General features: G+C 34.7%; 1 protein-coding gene across 17 annotated transcripts in view; it reads right to left on the bottom strand.

Moving 5' to 3' along the window:
• The window catches only part of ANK2 (ankyrin 2), a 591,117-nt gene that overhangs the window by 153,876 nt on the left and 416,574 nt on the right, over positions 1 to 20,667 (bottom strand). For 12 of the 17 annotated variants that reach the window (XM_036852154.1, XM_036852141.1, XM_036852142.1 and 9 more), the window contains 4 exons: positions 12,892 to 12,990; positions 8,859 to 9,044; positions 5,298 to 5,396; positions 3,864 to 3,962 (listed from right to left, as the gene is read on the bottom strand). In XM_036852154.1, the coding sequence (XP_036708049.1) occupies positions 3,864 to 3,962; positions 5,298 to 5,396; positions 8,859 to 9,044; positions 12,892 to 12,990 (483 nt within the window). Of the gene's footprint in view, positions 1 to 3,863; positions 3,963 to 5,297; positions 5,397 to 8,385; positions 8,410 to 8,858; positions 9,045 to 12,891; positions 12,991 to 20,667 lie in introns of all 17 variants that reach the window. The other 5 variants (XM_036852140.1, XM_036852139.1, XM_036852145.1 and 2 more) reach the window with 1 other exon arrangement.

Raw genomic sequence — 20,667 nt, 5'->3', positions numbered from 1 at the left:
CCCTGTGTTCTCTTTTTTTCTTCACTGGAATCAGTTCAAATCACATGGTGATGTCAGTATTTCTTAAAGGGACACCATTCATCTAGCTGGTAACCCACAGCATTAGCTTCTTACGACCATTTCTCTCCTTATCTTTTCCTCTCTTCCCTCTCAGATTATTCTTCCAGCAGTGTATCCTGAATTCTGTGTACTAATATAGGCTCTGCTAATTACTAAGCTGTGTGTCCTAGGTTAAGTTATATAACTCCTCTGGAACTCATTTTTCCCCTTGGTAGTCTCATTTCTCAAATGGAGACCTCCATATTTTCTCAACAAGAAAATAATAATACTTTGTAAGCTGTTAGGAAGATGAATTAAGATGATATTTGTATAGTACTTAGCAGGGTGCCCAGAACATCGTGTGCATATGACAATTGGTAGCCACTATTGTTATTATTTTAATTATTACTCCTAATAACAAGTAGCAAGGGTGATCCCTTTTTCTCATGTATTGTTTTTCATTCATCATCCTTTAATGTTTTTTGTATACTTTTATTCTTTGCATTGAAATATGTATTTCAATATTTTAGCCATAATCCTTATAGGAAGTATTTCCACATTTAAATAAAAAATAAGTTTAAAAATAAAAATGAATAATGCCTTTAATAAAACTTGAATTAATAATATCATTTTAGCGATAACATTTCTGTTTTAACATTAAAATGAGGTTTTTCAGATATCAGAAAACCAGGGCTCCGGTGAAAATGTCTCAGAGTTTCACACTAGATTCTAGTCAATGATAAGAATGCCAATGAGATGCAAAATGTCTCAGTGATTGACATAGTGCTGGTGAAAGTGGTGGACAAACTACGGGTATGGTTTTTTTTTTAATTACCCCAAAGCCTTTATATATCTTGCTCTTCTCCTAATAATGAAAACATTATAAGTGAGAAAATAATAAGACCAAGGGAAAACTTTTGATGGAACATACTAAATTCAGAATGTTTATGACTAATTTGACTGCTATGGGAAATTGACACCTCTGTGAAAAAAATGAAACAATAATATTAATATTATTTTAAATTCCATATAAAGACACACTATTGTGTTACTTAAAAAGATAGTCAAAAACAAGTATAACATTTTCTAATTTTAAAATATATTTTTAAAGGACAAAAGAAAAAGCAAACCATATTCCCTTAGTAATCAAATATTATAGCTCCAGAATTGGCCTCCTGATTCCAGACCACAGCACTGCATTTCAGTATTTACCTACTACTTGATTTTACTTTTGGTAAGAGGATACAGGTCTGATAGTTATAGCCAAAACTGAAAGAACCTAACTGTTTTTAAAATCCTACTCCTTAGAGATGAGGAAGTATTTTCACTTACAGGGAAAAGCTCAGTACCACCTTCATTTCTGTGACTCATTCTTAGGTTGTACTGGAACCAGTTTGCACACACTAGTGAGAGTCAATATTTGCACATCTTTTCCCAATTCTGCATTCAGTGATACCATATTGGTAGCTCCAATTGGCCATGGTGAAAGTATGGGAGTATTTACACCATGGAAATCATCAAAGGCAAAGGTTACAAATCAGAGCTTTTTGTTTTATTTTTTTGAAGAACTGATTATTAAACTTTTACCAGTACACTGCTAACCTAATCCCTTGGGTACTGTTGATTTGCATCTCTGAGTAAAGGGATATAGTCTGTCTTGTTAACTGCTGTTATCTCTAGGGTTCACAACACCAAGTAGGAAATCAATAACTATTTGTTTAAGGAAGGAATGAACAGAATGTCTGTACAATGTATAATTAGAAAATCCATTTTCACTTTATAAATTCTTGAATGAAATTCCATTGATTTGCTATATCTAAAGGCTACACTGGATGAAATACAGTCCAAATATTCCCTTCAAGAATAATAAACCAAGGCTTACATTTCATTGTTAATTTGCTCAAGGACAATTAGTTAATGGCAGAACTAGCATAAGAATCCATTTCTCTCCATTTCTTAGTACTCTTTTATGAAAAAACAATGCCTATTTGTAGTTAGACTTTTAAACTGTATATGCAAATGTATGTAGGGAATGCAAATTAGAGCATCTTTTAAAGAAAAAAGCAAATATTGTGATGATCAATAAAAACAAAATCAATTGCCTCAATAATGAATGAATACTCCAGAAAAGCATTAATAAGAGCAATGTGCATCCTTAAGACATTGACCAAGGTAAAAGTTTTTTGCATTCACAAAGTGCTGTCTTTCCATTGGTACTCTCAATTATTAGAGAGTCTCAAGAGAAACAGAAAGGTAAGTGTAAAGGGACTCATTATGTTAGAAATGTACTTAAAGGAGGAGGTACAGAAACTCTTTCCTTTAAATATAGAGAACAAGTAAGCAAAGCATGCAGCATTATATGTAATTGTTCCAAATTCTGCACACCTACAGCATAGCAAGGGAAAAGGCATGCCATCAAAGCGAAGGGTAGAAACCATATAAAACTCTGATGCAAAGACAATGGACACCGCAACAAAGATCTTGATAGACAAAGCAAACCACTCCAGAACTCCCAGATGATAATATGATACAAGTGCTCTGGACCAAATGTCTTAAAGAAATGAGATTAAGAAAGCAACATTTCCTGAGGTCATTAAAACCCAAAATGTATAGTCTGGGATTGGTGTAGTTTCTAGAAGCTCAAAGATGATAAGGTTTATTAAACAAAATATTTGTTAGCCTCAAGATTTGCAAGGGAATTAAATTGGATCCTTATTCCTTGGACTATGAGAATGCAAAGTCCCAGAATTAAACAAAGTGAAGATAAAATATCACAAGGGACATATTTTATCTACCAACTTCCATAGACTTCTTCTACCATATATTTCAAAATTTTATATAATAGGAATGTTTAAAGTTTTGCTTAAGTCTATGATTAATCAAGTCTACTCCAAAGAATTAATATTAAAGTACAATACTAGTTTAGTTTAATGTTTAAGCAAGTAATTGTGCATAATTTCCATTACATAATAAAAAATTATGAGTAGCTAAGTAATTTACTAAACGCCCCTTAAAAAATACCTAAGAGTTGATTCTCACACGACCCTATAAGGTAGGTAGTATTATAGCCTAAGCTCAGAGAAGGCAAGTAAATTGCCAATGTCATTCAGCTTGTAAGCAGTAGAAGCAGGATTTGAAATTAGGTAATCTGCATTCATAGTCTGCACTTTCAACAGGTGTACTGTCCTGCCTATCTTATGATTTATTTGTTGGGAGTGCGTAAAAACTCAGAATTATATTTAACTCAACAAGTTTGAAATGAATGAAGGGCACTGCCTCTTAGCGAGTTGACATGAGTAAAAGTGCAACATAATAACTGTATGCCTTTTTTTCCATAAGCATAATAGGAGATCTCCTGCTCAGATCCCTATAGCATAACCACGTAAGAAAAATGACTTAGGAGCTGAAAAGTTCGAAGCAAAAGATTTTCAACATGTATTAAAGTATTTTACATAAAAACCACACTCTCATAGCTTAATGTATGCAAATGAGTTTGGGTTCTTGATATTTACAGCTAGCCAAATCAGAGATGAGTAAGTTCAATCTTTGATCTTTGTTCCATGAAAATCAATAAGCAAGGACTTGAAAAACTGTCTCATTGAGGAGCTAGCATTCTGTTTCTCCAGGCACTTACAAGCAAATACTAATTCCACTTTACATATGATGTGCAACCTTTAAATGCTGTATGAGGTTTAAATCTAATCCAAGAAAGCAATTTCCTTGAAAACACATTGCCTGTGTTTAGGGACTGGTATTTTAAAGTGTCTGCTAAAAGAATACAAAAAATAATAATGGTAGGAAATTGAAAGAACAGAGACACTCACCCTAGTTTTGGCATCGATCTGACCACCACGATCCAGTAAGAGCTTCACCATGTTTGTGTTTCCCCTTTTGGAAGCCACATGCAGAGGAGTGATTCCATTCTACACCGTGGAAAGACCAAACAAGAGCATGTTGGGTATGACAGGGCATGATGGTGATGGCTTCGTATTAGCACAAAGGAGATTGTGACCTATTTTGTAATTTTATCTGAGGTTTCTATGGTTTCAATGCTTTTGATTTTTAAGGAACAAGAAAAGCACACAAACCACAAAGCACTGTAGAGAATGATAAATGGAATGAAACTGCATAACTAAGTTAGTCAATAACTACAACACATGTACTGAATGTACACATCACAGTCAAGAGACAAAGGGAGAACTTTGGCACAGTATTCAATAGAAACAAAATTTCAGATCCTACCTAGATAGAGCCCTAGGCTAAAGTCTATCTTTCTTATTATAACACTTATGTACTTAAAGATTCTGGGATCCTAAAGTTTACTGTGCTTAAAAATAGAGTACACATATACATATCAATACCCAATGGAAAAATGATTCTTAAAAACACCTTCTTCAGAATAATTCAGTATGAAAAACTTGAAAATAACTCAATGTAGTTTCAGAGAATAAGACTTCTAAGGACAAAAATACTATATACATGAATTATATGTATTTCTTTTCTTGGCTATCATATACCATCATTAGGTCAAGGATGTGTACCTGATTTTTTGGTATGTTATGATTTTGCAAATATTCAAGTACTGCATTTACTGATTCATATTAAGTACACTGAGTTTTATAATTGTCATGTAAGTGAATTCTTTCCAGTGAAAGCATACCATTAAAACTATAACACAACATAATGTCTTTTTACTATTTCAGTAAGACTCCTCATATGAGCAAATTCTCAATTTATTAAAAAAAAAAATCCCTGTCAAATTGTATGCCCTATAGTCACCGTTAGGACATAGTATAAATGTAGTTATACATTTTATACTTAATGTTTTAACAGCTTAATTTTTTATCAACTTGAAGCTGTTTGTTCATGATTCATGGAGTGACCTTTAAACGTAACTGCTCATACTGATGTGAGAATCAACATCTTCCTTATTGCAAATGATTTGCGTGCATGTGAACTGACACACTATTTTTCACGTGTTGGGTTGTAACGACTTCCTGTGATTTGAAGGGGAAAAAATGGAAAATCTAATATCTCCAGCACAGATAAATCCAGGTAAGGAAAAGGAAATAAAATCTTTATCATTGTTAATTTTTACTTTAGTAAAATGCCAAATTCTCTGGTGGTCCCGTGGTCAGGACTCCATGCTTTCACTGCCAAGGGCCCCGGTTCAATCCTTGGTCAGGGAACTAAGATACCGCAAGCCATGCAGCATGGCCAAATAAAATAAAATAAAAAGAAACTATTTTAATCCATACCCTGGCTGTGAAGTCCACAGCAGCTCCCCGGTTTAGAAGAAGAGTTGCCACATTGACGTTTCCATAGTGGGCAGCAATGTGCAAAGGGGTGAAACCACTCTGTGGAAAGCAAAGAAAATGACAGTCAGTAAAGCATTTCACCTCTGTATGTTGCAGTCACTGGATTAGTGAAGAAAATCACATCTACCTAATACGTGAACAATGCAATTCAGATCATAAATGCTTTAATAAGACTTTTTAAGTTTCAGTGCTATTATTTAAATTTAGCGGTAAATAAGTCAACATATAAACAGGTAAATAAATATCCTACATTTCTTGGCAACATTATTTCCAATTACATTCACAATTTATCTATTTATGAGATTTGTTATCTGTATGAAACCATGTTTCTTGAGTTGATTTAGCTTTAGAACAAAACGATATGATTAAACAGCATATTTTTCCAGCCATAGAAGTAATATAATTATGAATAAAAAATGTTTTCTCCAGAGAAAATCTCAAAATTTCTATTTTTTTTATTTGTTTGTGTTTTGGTTTGGGTGTTTTTTAAAATGAAAAACAGCATTGGTTGATATTGTATCTTTGGAACTATGAAAATATTGTGAGAAATTCTTACAGAACATATACAATTCATCTTACATCATTTACATTGTCCTGACATTTCTATCCTCTTTAACAACTATGTTTAGTCAGACTATATTGTTATAATAAAAAAAAAGTTAAAAAAAATTAAACAATATACTTGGAATTAATATGAATATAAAATAAAGAAAAAATTAAGTGGAACCCAATTTTGAATGTTAATTAAACCAAACTTTATCAATAAAATAAGATTGATATAGAATAAAATAAGCAAGTTGAATCAATTACATGAGCATTAGAGAATAGTTTACTATCAGAATGTTTTAAAAATGAGTCTGAAAAATCTTAAATGGAAGAAAAGCATATTTCCTTTCTTTTTTTTTCTAATGAAAATTTAGTTAGAAATCTGCCATTTTCACAGTAGAAGCATATTAATTCTTTTCTTATTAAAGTATGAAAAGAGGCATTATTCTTACTCTCCATAATATTCATTGCTTAATAAAAGATTATAGGAAAAATAAAGACTGTTCCTGTAAAACTGGATATCAAATCCTGCAGTTTTGAGGATATTTTGCATTGTTCTCTTTTATTTGAAATGAACTTTGATGTGTATAATACTGTTTCTAAGAAACATTATCTAAATCACAACCATTATTTTTCTATTCACTTGATATATAGATTTTGGTGACTTTATTTTTAAAATGGCCTAAATAAGCATTCAGATACCTTAGGTAATAGAAATTCCTCTGTGCTATCAGCCAAATTAGCTGCAAATAATTTCTGACTGTAGCAAATCAAGACACAAAATAAGAATAGTAACTATCAATCCAAATCCTACTCTTGTGGTCATGATATTTTTATTTTGTGTCTACATGATGGCAAATATTAATGTCAATATAGAAGAAAAAAATCAGTCTACAACCTGGCTATTATTTTATAAAATGCCAAACTTTAGTATTTTAGGAAATAATTGACTAGATGTTTTTCATTTTTATCTTGATATTTCCTGTCACCCAGTTATATCCTGAATATGCGTCTTTTATTCAAGTTACAATTTAATTTCAGAAAAAAACAGGACTGTGATGAATCATTTTCCAAATTATTCAAGTATAATAATATTACTTTTCTTATTTGCAGAAATAAACTAATTTATCTTCTGACACAGCCTCATTGAAAATCCATGATGATGCCTCAGGCTGTGACTCTTGGATCAAGACGAGGCTGGTATAAGCCCCTCAGAGGAACTTTTCCCTGAGTAACATGGAGGTGGAAGGCTCAGGTCACCTTCCTACAGGACTATTGATGGAGGGGTTTTCCCTCTTTGTTATTCTATTGTCCCCGAAGAAATATTTCTAACTCAGTATGTAGCTACTCAAATTGCTGCTTTCAGCATAATGATTAGAGCCAATACTGCTTTAAAAAATGTAAACGATTACCAAAAATCACCTACAAAAGAAAGGTATTAAAATCAGTAATTAAGATATATCAATTTGTATGATTCCAGTCTTGAGCAATTTCACCAAGCAGTTGGGCTTTTTTAAAAAAATCTCTGACGTAAGTTCCACACTCAGATGTGGAACAGAAGAAATGATATGAATAATTCAAGTCTATTCACATCTCAATGGGTAAATTTGTCAATAAACAAGATATTAGGTTTAGAAATACACTACTCTCGGTAAATACTAAGTGTGAATGCTCAAAACCCCCATAGGCCCACAACCCAGTGATCATATGAGATGTTAGTCTAAAGAATTCCCTCAGCAAAGTGAAAATCAACCTACATAAGCAGTCGCTTGCCTTTGAAGATTAATTTTTATAATATAGGTTAATTTTTATAATATACTTTCAACAATGTTTGTGTTAGTGCCTCGTATACCACACACACCCCGCCCCCCCCCACACTCTCAGAGGCTTCTGAACCAAATACTCTTGTTGATTTTGTTAATTGATGGGACTTATTTAGGCATGTGGAAAATAGATGATTTCATGACAACTATTGTAAGAAAGCAAGATAAAAGTAAATGCTTTGCTCATGATAGGCTCAATATCATTACTGATTATATACAGTGTGGTAAAAATAAAAAGAATAGAAGGGCAACTGCAATTAGGTAAGAGGATGAAACAGTGGCAGAGAAACCTCCTTAAATTACACTTCACTAAATTCTAAATGGAGAATTCTCATTAAGAAAGGAGGTCACATCTCTTATTGGCCAAAAGTTAATAATAAAGCTCACTTAGTAAAATATATATTACGGAAGAGTCTTGTTTCATGCTCTACTCTAACAAGCTATTTAAAGTTTCACTGATTAAATAATGCTTCAAATACATGCTATATTAAAATTTTTGAATTATCCATTTGCCTTAATTATGGGCAAAGTTTCCAAATTAATTAATTCCCTAATAATGAAAGTTCCAATCATTAGTATAAATTAGTGAGCATTTATTCTAATTGGACAAAAAATAAAATAAAAACAAGGTATATTTTGATATAACCGCAATACTGTACCTCGGTTGTCCTATTCACCATCATCTGAAGCAGTGTTGTGTGGGAAAAAGAGGGAAGATATTACACAGTGCAAAATTAAGGAAACATTCAATCTGTTCTCTGCAATTGAATATACCGTTCCAGCATGCCAAAATGCATTCTACAGAAAAAAGACAACTAAAACATTATACAATTATATCTTTCTAATTCTGGTTCTATTATTTTTTTACCACAAATAGAAATAGAATGAATAAGCAGATTTCTAAAAAGCTGAACCTCACCTTTTAAAGAAAATTATCTTGAGGTTTTTTTCTGTTTTCTTACTGTACTCAAGAGACAGTCCCCTTTTTTTCTGAAATACCTCTGAAAGTAAATTATCCCTTTTGATGACCAGAAGTAATTTTGCATTATCACCATGGCCTACTTCTTCATCATCTCCCAGGAGGAATCTGGTGGCCGAAGAGTGCCTTTCCACAAATGTATGCAGCTTTTACCTTGGATTGTACGTCAGCGTTGTGATCGTTCTGAAGCAGGAGTGCAGCAGATTTGGTGTCATCTTTCCTAGCTGCAATATGCAGAGCTGGCAGCCTCACTTTCCCTTTGGTGTCATTCTCCAGGAGGACGGCCACTGCTTGGTTGTGTCCTTGCTGGAGCGCCACCGCCAGGGGCGTAAAGCCATCCTGGTGAAACACAAGAAAAAACCTTCCGGCAACTTTTGGAAGCCTGGGATTCACCTCCAAGAAATAGTGCATCTAATTTTCAAATTAATGATTAAGATTGACAAGGAAAATGAAAGGATTAATTATTACTGTGAAGATTAAAGCAAATTATCATCATTTGTTGTACTATGTACTGGCTTCATCAGATTTTTTAAAATACCCATTCTATTTATTTTTTAAAACATCTGCATTTCCTAACAAAGCATAATGCACACAGGATGTATTCAAATGTGTTTTGAATGTGAAAATAAAAATTTGAACCAACCCTAAGTAATGCCTGCTTATGGAAAGGAAAATGCGGGATGGGTAGAAATAATGGAGAACAAGTCTGACTGAGAATCAAAGATATGGTAGCCAAGACAGGGAAATAAATTACGTGATTAACTATGCAAGTTGCTAAATATCTCACAACAACTGTTAATGGAATGGTCTGTTACCAATTAATTTGGGAAGTTTAGGACATAATATGATCTAAAATTCTTTGGCAAATAAGGCTAATTCATTAAGTTTGCACTTAGTTGAATTGTATATTATTTAAATCATTTAGATATAAAATTGTGCTAAGTAATGTAAAGAAAATCAGTCTTTCAATTCGAAACTTAACAAACAATTAAAAAAATAACAAAGATCATCAAAGTTAGAGGAGCCTTAGATGTAGATGGATAACCACATTAGAAAAATTAGAAGCTATGTTTTCTCTCTAGAAACAAGTATTCAGCAATGGAAAGGTGATGAATAAGTAGAAAAAATATACGTATATATTCTAGGCTCTGTTAATGTGAAAACCTCCTTTAATTCACAAAAGCTTGAAAATAAGTCTCAGAGTTAAATGTTTCCATTCACAGAAGAGATGAGGGCAATTGGATATGGTACATCTATTGAATATATTCCAGAGACAGTGGCAATTTATCAGCATCTAACTACTCCATTTGTTTTCAACAGTAATTTTTTAAAAGGTAACTGTAGACTTCGGAGGGAAAATCATTTCCCTCAAATGCATCATATCATATATGCACTACCACAGTAAGAGCTGAATTTTTTAAATTAGAATTGAATTTTAAATAAATACATTACTTAATGGAGTGGAAGAGTAAAGCATGTAGTGCTGTAAGATGAAAGAGAGTAGCCTAAATTTAGAACTTTGTTTGGCACAAATTAAGCCCTCTGTGAAGGAGGAAAGAACAAGCTCATTACCATGCACACATTTAATTTGATTCCCCCCTGAAACACTGGGATAGTTTATATTAAAAGAATGTGAACTTTATTTTTTCTTAGAGACAAGTCATTTGCTGACAGCACAGAACCTAATTAAAAAGTTTTTAGCCTTCAATTTTGGTAACATTCAGGAAGAAGGAAGAAAGCAGAGAATTATAAAAATGGTACTGGACAGACAGAGAACTCCCTTCAGAGAATTTAACTTTGGACCTCCACCACATGGATTTCATTCTAATCTACACTTCATGGGAGAAGGGTAAAGATTTGAAATGATTTTTTGAAGTACCTTCACTAACTCTATGAAAAGGAAACCTATATTAAAAATCTGTAGCTTCATTTCTCATCATTTATTTACCAACGCTAACTGCTATAATTATGGGAAATTTCAACACTTTAAATATTTCTTTTCAAACATGAGTTTCATTGCCATACTGAATGATCTCATAATTATCTGATTTTTAAAGTGGTCACAGTGTCTTGATTAGCAACTAAGTTTTGCAAATTAGGGCTACTAATGGGTTCAGGCTAAGTGTCTTCTTTAGGTATATTCATACATGTACACACAACTGTAGAAGGTATTTAGCAATATAGCCTAAAAGATCAAATAGTAATCAACCATATAGCCCTGTGAAGATGTTATTCATTCACAGAATGATAGACTAAAAGGGAACATGCAAAGATTTTTCCATTAGTGTATTTCCTGATAACCATTCGGGCCAGTGGTGTGGAATTAATCAACTAAGTTTATACATATCCAGTCAGGGAAAATTAATTTTACTTATTTAAATGATTAAAAAACAAAACAAATATATGTTTGTTTAGAGGCATATATGTGTCTAAACTAGGATTCAAAACCTCACGTGAGTTACTTGCAACAGTCATATTTCTTTGTGGAAATAAGAGACAGTTTTAATTCTCTGAGAATCGGAGTGTAACACAGACTCCACTGATGCAACATACATAAAAGGGTATTTCTGGAAGCAGAGTGAGATGCTACAGAGGTCCAGACTGGAGGAGCCTTGAGAAAGCTGACAATGCTGTCAGGCTGTATTTCCCTAAATCATACACTAGAAAAGTCTATTTGGTGAGTAGAACTCTGTAGTGTAAAGGTTTCTCTAGGTAAATGATTCTGCTTTCAAGGAAATAAAGTAAAACAAATGCATATTTCCATAGTTTGGTACATTTCTCAGAGGTCCTAATGCAGAGATATAGTCTCATACTGTTACCCAAGCTTTGCCTGAGGATATTCACGTGCTACTCATTGACAGAATTAGTGTCTCAGAAAGTCATACAATCATAATCATAAAAATCACGCTGTACTCATGTGGTAGGAGTGTAAAATCTGTGTGTGCTGAGTAGAGAACGTGAAATCGTTTCATACTAGGCAGTCGTGTTTTCCAGTCATAAACAGGAACTGTGGTCCCATTAATAGTGATGTCTTGGGATTGTTTTTAACTAATGAGAGTAAGCTGTCAGGAAGTTATTGCCAGGCTGCATAAAAAGTTTTCTCTCAAAGGTCCTGGACATGAATTTAATAGATTATAAATGACCTCTCCCCACAGTGCAGGGTAGAAGGGATTTCATGTTTATTTCACCTAAAGACTTAATTGTCCAGAAAGGAGGCCATATTAGACATTAAAAGTTATCAAGATAGTTTCTGGGTGACAGCCATCTATCTACCAGTCATCTTTCAATCCAGGGCAGGAGTTTTAAAATTTTGTCAGTGGAGTCACAGAACATGAAATAGGAAAACTAAAGCCTGGTTGCTTTTGGGTGAGGAGAGGCATGTCCCAGTGGAGCTCTCTTCCCCTCCTCTCCTGTGTCACCTACTCCCAACCTTCTAGTGGCCCCTGAGGCATTTTCTCCAAGCTCAAAAGCATCCCGAGCGTCACTTAAAAATCACTGTTCCAAACAATCACTGAACTCCCTCCTTAATCTGTTTAGGCAAAAATGAGAAGGAAAATACAAAGCAGGTTCGGCTTATTGGAGAACACACACAGGAAAAGGAAAGTGATGTTGTAAGTTGGCCCATTCCAACCCCTTTTTATGTCTAGATGGCCTGAACGTTTTGAGACTGGATTGATTTTGAACATTCTATTCAGTTGTTGCCATAATCACAGTCACACAACCACATGTCATAATTTGTACTTCATAAAATATGAACAGCTTTCTGATGACATATTCCTCATGAAATTGTGTGAACATAAATAACTCTGAATTATTGCTAATCATTAAAAAACTTTCCTTTAAGGAATTGTATTAGATCCTAACAAAGATAAAACACTGATGAAAAGAGATGGATAAAATTTACTATAAATTGATTTTAGAATAGTACAAAGCTCCCAAAAGCTAGAGAATGGCAAATTGATGGAAGCATGATTTCATGTAAGAATAAATTGACATGAATCCCAAATCAAGGCATAAACTCATTGAACTGTGTGCACTGGGTCATTCGTTCATGGCCACTGTTGTAGATTACAATAGTAACATGAACACTCGTAGGATAAAGGTAATGGAGACCCTTTGCATCTGGATACAAAGAACATGGACACTAAGATCAAAGAATTCAAGTCTTTAGAGTTGACAGTCTTACCTCAGTAGCAGTGCTCTGATTAGCTCCATTTTCCAGCAAATATTTTACAACATCAATGTGGTTCTCTTGGGCAGCCATGTATAAAGGAGTGAAGCCATTCTGAGGACAAACAGTGAAAAAGGTATCTTCAATCATTTGTAAAGTTTAAACCAGGGAAGAATACAAGACAAAGAAAGAGAGAATACTGTGAAGCAAAACTTTGAAATGGTGAAACATATAGCATACCTTCACACTGAAGAAGTCATACATGCATTTACCATCAGAAAAGTAGACAAATCAAAGTTAACCAATTCCCACCCACAATTTTTGAAAGAATGAGGAGAAAGGGAAGAAATACCCCCCTCATTTCCTGCCTTCATTTCAGCACCAGAGATTCACATTTCTTATCACCCAACACTGTGTTAAAACTAAAGATATTTAGTATCTTATTATCTATATAATTCTATAACAGATATCATTCATTATATATAATATCTATATAAAGTAATATTTATGTAGTATCACTTATATTTATCAATTCATAAACTATTTAAACAGATGATGATTATCTTGAATATATACATTTCAACACCCTTAAAAGTATAAATTATTACTCATATCAGAATAAGCTGAGAGATTGCAAAGCTGATTGAAAATTTTAAAAATCTGTATTTCAATGTTCTGCTTGAGGTAGCATGATTTATACTGAACATCTTTACATTACTTTTTAAAAGCCATTCTGAAATTCTATCATTCGTTAATTCTCATATTCCTTTATTCAATTATTTACTAAAAATCCAAACACTGGTAGCTGGCCCATCACTGGGAAACAATGATAAACAAGACAGGCATCTGCCCTCATGGAGTACATACTACGGTAATATGATAACATTATGTAGTCATAGTTTTTTTTTTTTTAAAGCACTGAAATTTTGTAACATGAGTTTGGAACTAAGTATAAACTGGCAAATTTCCTTTTCATTAGATCCTGTGCAACATATAATACTTCATTAAGGTAAAAACCCACAAAACTTTATTTAAAAAAGAAAACGTGAAATAATTCATCAATTCTCAAAACACAGCATTCTCTTAAAATTATGTCAGAGTCTTAAAGACAGTTGATTACTTTAAAAATTCCACACATTAATGAGAATGAGTAAAAACATAGGTGAAACTTCAGGTATTTCCAAAAATTTACAAGGAGAGAAAATTTTTTTTCTTTTTTGAAAATTCTTTTCTTTTTTGAAAAATTCTTCTGTATACCTTGTATAAGTGTGGAAACATTATTCAAAATGGTCAAGATAGAGCAAAATACAAATACAGAGTATACAAGTAGAACAAGAAAAGTAATTTTAAATTTGATTACAAAAGAAAATCTGTAGGTTTCAAATGATGGTGGAAACTTTAAAACTAAGAAACATTACAAACGGAATGAACTGACAATTTTGTAGGATTCAGGAATAACTTGCTAGCTGGAGAGCATATTTTTTAAAACACAGAAAATAGGTGAAATCTTGTGTATTTTAAGAACTGAAGAGGTGGCGGAAGGATGGAATTAGAGATTCAAAGGAAGGGAAAGCCAGTGAGGATGATTAAAAACAATGAGTGGGTGTGGAATGGGGCTCTTTCACGACAAGTAAAAGGCAGGGATGCAAAAAGAACTTTGAACAGAATAAAACAATTTGCTTACATGCTTCCCTCTGACAGAATCTTGTGTGTAGATCAGAAGAAAGGGAAATAGACTGTGGTTACCAGATGAATAGGGGAAAGGAGAGATGTGCCATCCTTAGGCTCTTGTGCTGGGTCCTGAACTTTAGAGAGACCTCTTCTAGCTGATCAGGGCAAGGGATCCAGAGGGCCAAGGGGGCATGCCCATCCTCATCCTGCAGCTCCCCTGCTTCCGAATCACACACCAGACATGAAACCACCCAGAGTTCCTGCCCACACAGCCCCAAGTGTGGTTCCAGTGCTGGCTCAGATTTCTTCCTTGGGTTCGTCCTCCCAAGGGTCCACGGGTAGGCGTACCCTACAGTAGGCTGAATAACACCCCCAAATATGCCCACATCCTAATTACCGGAACGTGTAAATGTTAACTTAATGGTAAAAGGAACTTTGTAGATGTGATTAAGTTAAAGATCTTGAGATGGGGAGATTATCCTGAATTATCCAGGTAGGCTTGATATAATCACAAAACGTTTTTATAAGAGGCAGGCAGGAGGTCAGAGAGAAGATACCACACTGCTTCTCACTTACAGCCTCAAGTAGGAACCAGAAGTGCCAACACCTTGGTTTTAGCCCTGTAGGACTGCTTGTAGACTTCAGACTTCTAAAATTATACAAGAATAAACTTGTGTTATCTTAAGCCACTGAATTTGTGCTAATTTGTTACAGCAGCAACAGGAGTCTAATACACACTCTTAGAGCTGTTTGTGAGGGAGGGTGGAAGTTAGGAGATGAACAGAGCTTGAATGTGCAGGCTGGGGTGTGTACACCTTTACACATGATGCTCTTGTGGTGTGGATGGGGCAGGGGATGAGGAGAGGAGAGGGGCCAGAGTGCAAAATCAGCCCCAATCCTGCATGGAACGAACTCCAAGGTTTCTAAGAAGTCTAAATTTAGACCTATCATATTGCTAGAAAGATATATTTATCAAGGTAGGAGGATAGGAGAAACTTATTTGATAGTTTATTAGCTTGATATATAGCTTTTAGTTTTAAAAATATACTGTAAGTGGACCTCTTTTGCAGTCTTGTCCTGGGCCCTGCAAGCGTTAATGGTGGGCTAGAGTAATAGAGAAAGAAAAGGGAAAATATAAAAAATAGAGAAATATCAAGGCTGACAACATATAGTATCTGGTGGGGAAAGGACAGTGACAGACAAATGATCAGTCTCTCGGTTAGAGGGCATCATGAATACCATTTGCTCCTTGTGCCACAACCTCAGCATGCAAGGCCTTCCAGCAGAGTGGGAGGCACGTATAAAGAACGATAAAAATAAAAATGATTTATTGAACTTCTGCTCTATGCCATTCACTGTGGGAAATGCTTTGACTCTACTGCTTCAAATTACCAGGACCACATGCTCCGGTTTCCCCAGGACGGTCTAAGTTTATGCATAGTTATCTTGGAGTAATTATTAATAGTATCTCAGTTTGGATGATAAATTAAATGGCCCAACATCATCTCTAATCTTTAGAATAGTGCTGTAACATTGGTATTATTATTCCCAGTTGAAATAAGGCAGTTGAGGCTCAAACACTTAGGTAACTTGGCCAAAGTCTCCCAGCTAATAAATGAACTGGAAGTGACAGACAGGAGCCAGTACATGGCCAGCCTTCTTCCCCGTAAAGGAGCTGGGATTTGATCACGCGGATGTGTGGTTCGCAGCCTGGCTGTGTTATAGAAACTCCTGTGGAAACTTGTAAGAATGCCTAGGGACCACCTTGCCTCTCCTGAATTGTAGTCTCCATATATGAAGCCAAAGTACATGTATCTTTTTAAAAGGCTCAATTTAATAAACTGCCCCAAGGACATTGTTTTAGGTGATGCAGAACAACTGAATGGTTTTGGGCAGGGATCACATATGCATTTTGGAAAGTTCACTCTGGTGACCACAGATGCCTTGGTTTGGGATGGCAGGATTCAAGAATGGAAGTAAGGGATTAATCAGCTTTTGCAATATTTGCAATAGTGTATTTAAATGATGAAGGTAACGAGCTAAGACAACACCTTGGCTAGAAGGAGGGGGAGCTATTTACTGTTACTAAACGTATGAAGTAAGAAGGCAGTAAAGATTTACTACAGGTCTTAAAGATGTGGGAAATTATCCTTCCTTAACTTACTGATGCAATTTAACAAGAAGTAGTCCACCGGAGAATGTGAAGCACACCTCTGGGTAATTGGGAAAGGGCATGGCAGCACTTTAACACCACTGTAAATTTTATAGGAAAGCTTTTATCTTCCCACATAAATAGGTCAACCACACAGGATTATTGGCTCCTGTGTCCATGTACCCAAGTGCTTTCCAATATATTATGTCTCCACCTTTTTCTAAAATAGTCTGGCTGCAGGTAGGTATGAAAGTATATGCATTTTCTCCTTTTTGGTATAAAAAAGTCAAAGAGATCCGGAGCCCAGGTTGATACTTGAAGGATGCGTACAAGTACAGCATTATTTGTTGTTAGGGTAATTCCAGGGTGACCAATAGGTGCCTCTACCAACTGGTTATTAAATATTTTGAACATTATCCCTCTCCATGGCAAATTATTAATTATTTGCCATTCATTTATATTTATTCACTAAAACTGTGTTTGGTGACTCTTCGCTGCTAGGCATTGTGCTCAGCTTTGGTGATTCAGAGATGAAAGCTCCCTGCTTATTAGGAGCTCACTGCCCAGGGGCTGAGATGGGAAAGTAACCAAACTACTGTATTACAGTTCAGTGAACACATATATAGTTAGTTTCTTTTAAAAAAAAAAGTTATGTGTTGGGTATAAGGAGAACATAAAAGGACACAGAGCTCAACTGGATAAAAAATTACACCTGGGGCTTCCCTGGTGGCGCGGTGGTTGAGAATCTGCCTGCCAATGCAGGGGACGCGGGTTCGAGCCCTGGTCTGGGAAGATCCCACATGCCGCGGAGCGACTAGGCCCGTGAGCCACAACCACTGAGCCTGCGCGTCTGGAGCCTGTGCTCCGCAACAAGAGAGGCCACGACAGTGAGAGGCCCGCGCACCGCGATGAAGAGTGGCCCCCGCTCGCCGCAACTAGAGAAAGCCCTCGCACAGAAACGAAGACCCAACACAGCCATAAATAAATAAATAAATAAACCCAAAGTTAAAAATAAAAAATTACATCTGAAGGAAACACTGGGAGGGATACTTGGAAGACACTGGGAGTGATTTGGTTTGAGCTAAGATATGAAGACACTGAATTTAGGCACAGAGGCAGGAAAGGTATTTCAAATAGAGGAAACCCCATGAGAAGAGAAAACCCTGACCACATAGGGATCTTCGGAAAATTCACTGTGACTAGTGGGGTGAGGAGGCTGAGACAGGCAGGGATCAGCCCCCACCCGTCACGCTGAGGCACCTGAATTTTATTCTGAACCCTTGGGAGTCACTGAAGGGTGTTAAGCAGGGGTTTGACATGGTCACATTTGCATTTTAAAGAGATCAATTTGCCAGAGAGGGGAGGATGAATTAGCAAATGGCCAGAGAATAGTCTGGAGGAGTAGAAAGAACGTTTTTGTAATAATTCAGATGAGAAGTGAGGATTAGAAACATTAAAACGGTTTTGAGATTTTGAAATGTCATTTAGTATTCATGTATTTATATTCCACTTAAAGATTAGAAGTGGTTTCAGTCAGCATGAGTTATTAGTTATTGATAACATTTCTCAGTTTTATTAAAAAGTTAAAATACTTTTCTTCGAATCCAGAAATTGTATCATATTTTAGAGAATTCAAACACTTATAATATTACCAAAAATGTTGTTCCTATTTTCATTAGTGATATATGAACCAGTAATCAGGTTTTAGCCACTGGAGAAAAAATTTTTTTTTTTTGATAATTGGATTATCTGGGAAAATTGAATGAACATGAGCTGATAATCTTCCTATCAAATGTTAGATTTATTGCAGTTTGGGGGAACATTTTAATGCAATAAACCTATTGATATCTGTACGTCATTTCAAAGAAATTATATAAGAGACAAATAATGTCAGTATGAAAAGTAATAAATGGTTTAGAATCAATATTTTGGATAAGGATCAAAACTCTAAGAAGTATCAATATTACCTATTTTTACAGAATCTTAACTTTTCAGACATAATTTTGCCAGAACATATAACCTTATTCTTCTATTACACAAATTAAGATTCATCAGTTGGATGACTTGGAATGATCATACAAAATCACTTTTATCTTAACATAAAGGTCAATGTTCAAACGTATGGACACCAAGGGGGGAAAGTGGCGGGGGTGGTGGTGGGATGAACTGGGAGATTGGGATTGACATGTATACACTAAAATGTATAAAATAGATAACTAATAAGAACCTGCTGTATAAAAAAATTAATTAAATAAAATTCAAAAATTCAAAAAAAAAGTCAATGTTACTATTCAATTCAAAAAGTCTCTTTTTAAAAAATGAGATACAATTAACATGTTATATTAGTTTCAGGTGTATAACATAATGATTTATTGTTTGTACATATTGAGAAGTGATCTCCACAGTAAGTCTAGCTATCATCTATCACCATAAATAATTTTTCTTGTAATGGGGACTTCAAAAAAAGGTCTTTTTTTATAGCACCAAATTTGTTCTAAAGTTTTTCACCTTGACACCGGACTAGGTGCCAAGTAACAAATATGGACATAATACTGTTCCTGCCCTCAAGAGCAGAAAATATAACAGATTCACCGACTACACGTATATGGAACCATAGCACAAGACATACTATAACTGCCAAAAGAGAAGCATGAATAAAATGCTGTCAGAGCACTAAAGAGTTAGCAATTGATACCATGAAGAAAGGCATCTCAGGCCCAAGCACACAGACCTGAGAGGAAATTAGGAGGCCTTAATGAAATCAAGACGGTAGATCTAAAGAAAAGAAAATGTTCTTTGCCGTATTTTTCTATTCTTCTTTCATTCTCCCTCTCACGAAATGTGGTGTTTGTGTGAAAAGTCAGAGTGTATTTGCTGCAGGCATATATTTCACTTGGGGAATTCTGTTCTCTAAGCACAATACTGAGTCTAATGAATTAAAAAAAGAACTTCAAGTAAATTTACCAAACATGAGTAAAATCTAATGCAAGAATGCATCTTGAAAGGAATTCTTACAGGTCTAAAAATTTTTTTTTTAATTTCAAAGATCTCTAATTCATGCCTAACATATTACCACCCAGCTAAAGATATACTTTAGGTAATTTCATAGATCGAGTGTAAGCTTAAAGAGTAGAAACTGATTATAGAAACTTCAAATGGTATATAAATTAATTTCTCTGTAACTGCTCACTGTTATTTTACTTGTTCTTACTTTCAGTTCTATGCTGCTAAAATTATTAAGTATATTTCAATGATTAAAAGAAATTGCCCTATTTTTCTAGATGAAAATGTTATAGCTAAAAGGAGCCTCATCCTTTTACAGTTGAGGAAATTTTAACCCAGAGATTGAGTGAACTTCCAAGGGGACTGGGCAGTAACAGAGGTTAAGGAGGGAACAGGAGGTTAGTAGGAAGTAAATGGACACAGCAGAGGCAAAGATGCTTGGAAACTTTTGCCCTTTTCTTTTCATCTTTCAGGCATTGACACAAGTGTCACCCTCTCTGGGAGGCCTTGTTCAGTGCCCATAACAATCTTAGCACATAGTAGGTGTTCAATAAATATTCGTTAAATGGATGAATAAATAAAGTGGAATAGGATCCAAGTTTCTTTCTACATCTGTGGTGGTTTTAAAATATGTCTACAGATTCTTTTCCCATAAAGGTTATTATAGAATACTGAGTAGAGTTCCCTGTGCTATAAAGTAGGTCCTTGTTGGTTATCTATTTTATATATAGTAGTGTGTATATGTTAATCCCAAAAAAGAATAGACATGTGTATATGTACATGTATAACTGAGTCACTTTGCTGTACACCTGAAACTAACATAACATTGTAAATCAACTATACTCCAATATAAAATGAAAATTTAAAAAAGAGCAATGCATATGTCTAAAAGCTCAAAACCTAAGTATAAATTATGAAGAGGATTCTGGAAAAGAATTGTGTCATTGGTAAAATGGCATCTTAAA

Source organism: Balaenoptera musculus, chromosome 5 (assembly GCF_009873245.2).
Source record: "Balaenoptera musculus isolate JJ_BM4_2016_0621 chromosome 5, mBalMus1.pri.v3, whole genome shotgun sequence".
Lineage (NCBI taxonomy): Eukaryota > Metazoa > Chordata > Mammalia > Artiodactyla > Balaenopteridae > Balaenoptera > Balaenoptera musculus.
This window is presented reverse-complemented; position numbering and strand designations above follow the sequence as displayed.